This window comes from Triticum aestivum, chromosome 5D (genome assembly GCF_018294505.1).
Source record: "Triticum aestivum cultivar Chinese Spring chromosome 5D, IWGSC CS RefSeq v2.1, whole genome shotgun sequence".
In the NCBI taxonomy this organism is placed as follows: Eukaryota; Viridiplantae; Streptophyta; class Magnoliopsida; order Poales; family Poaceae; genus Triticum; species Triticum aestivum.
The window spans coordinates 472,885,808-472,893,698 of NC_057808.1; the positions used below are offsets into that span (position 1 = coordinate 472,885,808).

General features: G+C 42.1%; 1 protein-coding gene across 1 annotated transcript; it reads left to right on the forward strand.

Annotated features, from left to right (window-relative positions):
* Positions 1-284: 284 nt before the first annotated feature.
* Positions 285-6,763, forward strand: LOC123122894 (uncharacterized protein C630.12). The gene is made up of 13 exons (XM_044543268.1): positions 285-653; positions 900-938; positions 1,064-1,242; positions 1,691-1,826; positions 4,354-4,450; positions 4,631-4,693; positions 4,772-4,872; positions 5,115-5,149; positions 5,513-5,570; positions 5,638-5,712; positions 5,790-5,938; positions 6,040-6,300; positions 6,410-6,763. The coding sequence occupies exons 1-13, from the start codon at positions 516-518 to the stop codon at positions 6,654-6,656; spliced, it is 1,578 nt and encodes a 525-aa protein (XP_044399203.1). The 5' UTR covers positions 285-515; the 3' UTR covers positions 6,657-6,763.
* Positions 6,764-7,891: the final 1,128 nt, after the last annotated feature.

Sequence of the window (7,891 nt, forward strand, 5' to 3'; positions counted from 1 at the left end):
GTTAGTTCATGCATGATTTTAAGTTTTTGTACAAATTTCGTCAAAAATTGGCCGAACGTCCCCGAGTTTGCAAAAGAATTGAAACGAAGTTCGTCGAACCAGTGGCGACCGTGGGCGCGTGACTGGGAGCAAACCGAACCCCAGGGGCGATCTAGCGCCGGCTCGCCCCCTGCTCTTAGAGTAGCCATTACAGTGTACTGCACGCCAGTAAGTTGAATGACTATTTTTTCCGAGTAAAAAAATGCTATTCGTGTGATTTTCTCAAAACCAGCGTGACATCGGCACAATTATCGAACGAGTTGACCTCCGCATCGCAAGTATTCTCTCCTTTCTCTCGGCACTTCTTGACCAAGTCATCCCAATTCCTCTCTAGAACCCTAGAATCGCCATTGCCACCGCGAGATCCCTGCCGGGGCCTCACAGGGCCGGAGGGTGGAGCTTTAGATCTCGACTGCAACGGCGCTGCTCCTCCCTCCCGTGGGCCGTGGTGCAGTAAGCCACCTCGCCGGGGGACGATGCAGAGCGCGACGCGGCTGACTCTGCTGCTGTGCGCGGCGTGGGTGGCGGCGCTGCTCTACGGCGAGATGGGCGCCTACTGGGCCGCCCACCTCTCCTGCTCCTGGCCATCCGCATCCTCTTCCTCCCCATCGCCGGTCAGTAATAAATGCCGTCGATTCGGTTTAGACATTAAGTTGCTTTTTTGAGAGTCTGGATTGGGACGGGGTAAGAGCATCTCTAGCAGCTTGGAGCCCTCCCAATCCTGACCAAAATGCTAATTCGACCTTCATCTCGTCCAAGTCATGCTAGGCAGTGAAACTTGCATTTCTACCGCTTATTATTTGACACTAGCCCAAGTTTGCACCTTTACCTTATTACCATATCTACCACTTGTTGTGCAGAGTAACCATGTCAAGGTTGCCGTCATTGCTGATCCACAGGTCAGTTTCCCTTCTAACATCACATCATGTAATTGTGCCGATAAACCCAAAGCAGTAGTAGTACATAGTAGTACAAAATATGTTCGAGTATATGTTGCTCCCTTCTGAAAGGTTTTCCCTTGTAGCTTATGGACAGAACCTCCCTTAGTCTACCACCAGGGTCAGTTGCGCTGCAAGCTGCAGAGTTCTTCACAGATTTGAACATGAGAAGATCCTTCCAGTCTGTGGTACTGCCATTCAAGCCTGATGTCGTCTTATTTCTCGGTGACTATTTTGATGGGGGCACATATCTTTCGGATGAAGAGTAAGGCACGGGTGCTGAATTCTTTTTTGCCTTCTAAATAATGCAACACGTTTGCTTTTTCAACATTCCATCTGATGCCAGCTGGTCGTTCTGTACCTTGTTGGTTAGAAACCACAATTGTTTGTTTGTATGTGCTTTAGAGGATGATGGTGTTATATAAATTGATATGACTGAATATGCAATAAAATATATCAACAGGAAAATAATTTTCAAGACACCTTATTGGTCCTAATTATATTTCATCTCAAGTGTCCATATCGCTTCTCATAAATGAATAAATAAAAACTTCCAGTCCTCGTTCTCTGCTTTCCGATTCATTGCTTTTACCACTGTACCTTCGTTGTTGCCATTGTGGTTTACAAGTTATGCCATATTTCCCACAAAATCATCAAAGGGTTCTAGGTTCCACTTTATCTTTTTTTCCTAATTTATGTTTAAAAACTTTCAGGTGGCAGGATTCTCTATTTCGATTTAAGCATATATTCAGCATGAGCGAACAGAGAACAAATCCACATGTCCCAATCTACTATCTGTCAGGAAATCATGATATTGGTTACTCAGCATTTCACTCGGTTCATCCTGAGGTGATTGACTATCATTGCCTCCTTCTCGTGACTTCCATTTGTATATTTACATTTTTCTCAAATCTCAAGTCATTGTTCCCTTTATGAAAATATTGTTTCCATGGATGAGCTGCTTGCCATCGCCAGCTAATAATTTTTTGCCTTGTTCACGAATTCAATTCTCTGATGCAAAAATTCCAACTTTTTTCCCTAAGCTGCTGAACGGAAGTTTTTGGTGCGCTGCATGTCTCCCAAAATTATTGAGGGATGCATTCTTTGTCTTTACTATGAGGTGCAGCTACGTCATGTATTATCTTCAGTTTGGTGCTTCCTTGGACTGTAAACGTGGCCACCTCCTCGCGGCTCAAGGATGAGCTGCATGCCAAGGAGGGGTATGATGTTATGTACGGAAGTACATGGCCCCACCATGGAAGCTTCCATTTATGGCATGCGATCCCCAATCTCTATGTTAGGTAGTCTATCTGTAAAACTAGGAAGATATCTTTTAGCTTTGGCCTTAATCTAATTAGAGATAAGATCTATGATTTGTTACTTATATTCGATTGCTAGCCCCCTCATAAGTAGGACCCATATGAGGAATAAAGCAAGCAAGAATTAGAAGAACAGTTATTCTATCTTCCCTCCAGGGGTAAAGTAAGTTCATGTTGTTTGTTCTTACTTTTAGAGATATATACAGATTCGTATTTTGGTGACAGTGCTACAGAGCATAAACAACAGCTTTAATAAAGAGTCTTAGGTTGCTGCTTTGAACAAGGAAATAATCAGGCAACCGTGAAGAACTTTAGCTATTTCACGGTGGATGTGTGTGTGTGTTCCCTGTGTGTGCGTGGAGGGATCAAAAGTACCCACAGTATTGTGTTTTCTGTAATTTACTCTGGTTACCAATGCATGGTTGTGATGTTCTTTTGCCGGATGGCCCTGTAACAAGTTTATGGCCATGCACTGATATATCAGTTATCAACCTCTAGATAAAATTAGCCCACCTCAAGTTGAAGATTATTTTCACACTATTCTCATTTTTTGGTTACCCACATCCTTTCAGACGCGGTGCAACCTTTTGCTTTCACTGTTTTTTGGCATGAATTTGCTCTCTCATCATTGTCATCAAGGACATAGCCAATGATCTGGATTTTTTTTAGTTGATAGGTGTTGTGAGCTTCTTGTGTTGGATCTTCATTTTTCAGTAATTGCTCTTGGTGGGTTTCTGGTCTTGTTGAATGGGTATTCATAACATGCTATTGCACCCTATTCATGTTTGACCTCTCTGCTCTTAGTGTCTTTACTGTATAGTTACTTAAAGGCATTTACATTTGTAATGTTTTTTTGCTTTTGTAAACTTGCAATTATTTGTCAAATTTGGATTTACTGTCCACATCCATAACTGGAACTACATAGATAAACAGATTTATATACAATACATTCGACCTGATGTAGTAGCTTGACGAGCTTCAAGAAATGCTATGAGCATACTTTTCAAAACACTCAGCCTGCCCCGTTTGACTTGGAATTATTTCTCAGATTTAGGTTTACAGACCACATGTCTTGACTGAAATTACAGATAAACATATTTTGTATTCAATACTTTCCACCTGATATTTATAGTTACGAAGAAGCTTGAGAAGCTTCAAGAAATACCAATTGGAAGCACATATCTTTTGCAACTCAGCTTACCCCCTTACCTGCGATGATCTGGAAATGCAAGTGTGCCTGAATCTGGAAGTTCTTTCTTTGTTACTTAAGTGATCGTCTAACACCAGAGACATCCTCATGTGAAGGAACATCAACATTTTTGTAGACTCTTCTTGCATCGTTCGCTACAACACATTTTCCAGTGCTCGTTTAAACACATCCGAGATGTACTCATCCAAAGGAAACATCAACATGTTGAAAAACTCTTTCTGCGCTATTGGCAACAATGGCACGCATGAAACGTGAGTTCACCTATTCTTTGATTGCCTTCCAGCCTTGCCTGCGAGCATAAGCTTGACTTATAGTGGGGCGACAATTACAATTCTGGAGTAGAAATGATCCATGGACGTAATATTTTTCAAAACGACCTTCATGGATATTTTCATCATGTCAAACATGGCACATTTGGAAACAATGGAATGCTCAAACGTTTGACAATGTCCCTAGCCTTAGTCTTGGATTCATCTCTATAAAAAGAAGTCCCTCTTTTCATCTTTTAGATTTAGGTAGTCCCTCCGATCCAAATTAATTGTCGCGTCTTTAGTACAACTTTATAATTTGGATCGGAGGGAGTAGTAGTATATGAATATTCTTTGAAACTGCGCTGGTTCTCTTTCAACCTTTGATTTGCCTAGATTGCTGGCTTGTAAATAGTTGCTGTACATTCCTGGTCTCTTTCTCTTGTAAATGTTGTTTCTATATTAACATGTTATATCTTGGGCCTACAGTTTTTTCTCAAATTTATGTAGTAATAACATTATTGTGACTGCATAGAATATATGAGAACATACATTGTTGACATACTACAACCTACAAGTTTGCTATTCTTTTCTTGTAGGTTATCAGTCGATACGAAAAAGAATTTGGACCAAGAAACTTCCAATTTTTGTCTGGGAAGGTGGACTTTGTTGTTGTTGATGCTCAAACTCTTGATGGTATGCTACAGCGCCTCCAAAGTTTTGTATTGTATATGTGCTTCAGTGCACTACAAAGGAATCGTACATCAGTAGTGCAATAGACTCCAGATTTTGGTTCTTGAATAAGAGTAAATTGTTTTGTAGCCCCCTTTCATGCTTCTGCTTTGTATAGCTAAAGAGTTGTTAGTATCTGTTCAGGAGGAGCCACACAGAGCAAAGAAAGATCCTCTTCTTGGGAGTTCATCAAAACACTATCAGCTGGTATGGCATTGAATAGACGATTATGCGTAGTGTTACAGTTACTATCAGACAATTGACTACTTTTATATCTTCTTTAAGGCAATGAATCAAATCCAAAAATTCTACTAACGCACATTCCCCTGTACCGACCTGACAATACTCCGTGTGGCCCACATCGTTCTTCACCTGCTATAAATCAGGTATGTTCTCTCAAAAGTGTTTTCCCCTGCTAATTAAAAGTAAAAAGGAATTTATGTACCTTCCTATGATTTTTTGTTCATATACAGTGAAGATATTTCTGTTTCATATGTAGCATCAGTGCCCCAGCCTATCCACTAATTTATTCTGCAAGTTGCAACACGTTTGTGCTTGGATTTCTGCAAGCTATTCGACCAACCACATATTTTTGTAGCTGATTGGTTCTATTCTCTTCCATTTCCAGAGGATATATAGTGCTGCTATGGACCAAGGAATCAAGTATGTCCTTCCTCAAGTATTGCTGTTTCCTGCTTTTGACTAACATAGCATGTAAACATTGTGATAATTTGACTGGTAAACTTAGGATCATTGAACACTCCGTCTGGTATATGTCACTGAACTCTCTCAAGTATTAGTTTGTTTTGGGAACTCCTTGTCAATATTTTTCTTGGTAAAAGAATTGCTATGTGATTAGCTGTGCACCCAAAGTTCTTTCAAATTTTCCTGGTTGAGTGTTTCCCTATGTGTTCTCTTGAAAATTACTTTTGGTTAAACCAGTCCAAACCGCTGCCTAACCGAAGTTTCTCCATGTGTTAACATAGGGCAAAGGCATATACAATTAACATTAGTTCTTTTATGCAGGTATCAGAATTATCTAAGCAAACAGACTTCCGATCTTTTGCTAGGGTTGCTGAAGCCGGTAAGCTTCTTTTGCAATTTCTGGAGATTTTTGAGTCACATCTGAAAATATCTTGACTGGTCTGCAGATTCTTGTGCTCTCAGGGCATGACCACGACCAGTGCACAGTTGTCCACTCCACTCCTTTTGGGCCAGTAATGGAGGTAACAAAAGTTTTAAGTTATCTTGTTGCTGCATGTACCACGCGTTGCATCTAATGGCGCTGTTAATGCCACAACAGCACACCCTTGGGACAATAAGCTGGCAGCAAGGAAATCTGTATCCATCTTTTATGCTGCTATCTGCTGGGCCCCAAAATTCTACTGATTCTAGTCAGGAGGTTCTGACGAATCTTTGCTTCCTGCCTAAACAAACTCATATCTATATCTGGTAATGCTTCTAGCAGGCGCCTGCTGATTCTTTTGCTTATATTGCAAGAGATGTACAACTGAATTGTTTGACAAGTTTGTTTGTGTCTGCTGTTTCTGCAGGTATATCTTTCAGTTTGTGCTTACCGTCCTTCTGCTGATGTTTTGGCCAACAAATGGTCTAAGCTCTCTTCCCTACGTGAACGCATTTGTGAGCTTCATGAGTTCGGCGGGTGCTGACCTGTTTCCAAGAAGCAAAGAAAAAGATGACACGGAAGATGGCGAATATGAAATGGTTTGGGATGCAGAGGGATCCATGCACCTGGTTAAAAAAGCAGTGGCAAGGCCCCCCATCACTAACGCAGACTCCAAAACTACAGGACGGTACGTGTGTATTTTTGTTTTGGGTAATGCTTTCAGGTACTTTGTCGAACAGAAACTTGCCTGGTGCTTCTACAAATAATAACTGAAAGATCTCTAATATTCATGGCAGAGGAAATGTTGTGGCAAGGCCAACTGCGAGAAAGCACCAACCTGAACCTGATTCATCATCCGTTCATGTTGAGATGGGATCTGAAACGGCGCCAGAAGATGGAGGGAAGGCGCCTCGCCCGAGCAAATGGAAAATAAGGACGGTCCTCCAGAGGCTGTTCCGTGTCGTTCAGTCGGTTGCCATTATCGCCGTGCTGAATGTTCCTCTATACATGATGCTTCTGTTTAAGGATTGGGTTGACCGTTGAGAGTACCTTCTCAAAGCCTAGCTCTATAATTGCTATTTAGTAGACTGTTATACGCCGGATCTGCTCTTGCAAAGCCGATATGAAGCACCGAAATGTGCGTCAGATAATTGATCATTGCCACTCTGTGCATCATGTTTTTGTTGTGTTCCTGAACCCTATGGCAGCACACCAAGTCGAATTCAGGAGAGCATATCTCTGCTTCACATGTTCAGGTTTACCCATCGGCAGCCAGCGACATACGTTTGGATTGAACTCATTTCCTAAAACAGATTTTCAGAACATGGGGGCAACGGAGCAATTTATTTTTAACCCCCCAAAACAAGTGCTTAAAAGGTTTGAAAAAAATTGATTTTTTTTACATGAATACACATGCATGTGGTCTAAGTACGTGTGAAAATCCGTTCAAAAATATGCTGTATTGTACGCAGCACAAAAAAGACAAAAAAGTCAGGCCCAAAAAGGAAAAAAACTGGCCCCAAATTTGCATGTATTTTGTCATTTTTGGATATCTCATATGCAAGCACGTATATTGGTGAAATTTTGGCACGTCATACTGCACTTCTATATGTGCATGTACACAAAATTTTGGATTTTTCCAAGCCGTACAAATCCGTTTTTTTGAACTTCAAAATAAAGTGCTCCATTGTCCCTGCGCTCAGAACTCAATTTTAGCTCATTTCCATGCTTCTTCTCGTCAGCCTTGCCAGCGATTGCATCCACCGAGGGCGTGTTTGGTTGCAATAGTGAACAGTAGCTGCATTGCATACACATGTCAACCCAGACTGGCTCTGAAAAAACAACCTCATATGCGACATCTGCAAGTTATTTGGTTGCTTGCATATGGACTTCCTGCATTAGGGGATCAACTTTGGCACGTTGTTTGATTGCCTGCATTGTCTCGGCGCATACAACTACGCGCTGTTTGGTTGCCCGCAAGGGGTATGATTAAGAGTTAGCACTTGCACTTAGCACACAGGGTTAAGAGCTAGCAGAGGAAGGGGGAGAAGAAATGCAGTGTGCGCCGGACCATGGCGACTGCGGTGGATAGTGGTCGTGTCGCCGTGTTCGACATGACGAGCATGGAGTCGTGGACGAGCGACCCTGTCGGCGGCACGGCGAGTGACACCGTCGGCGAACTAGTTGCGGTGCTCGCGCAAAGACAGTCGACAGAGGAGGAGAATGCAGTGCTCGCGCCATGGTATCGTCAGTGCAGTGGACGAGAGAGGAGGCCGAGA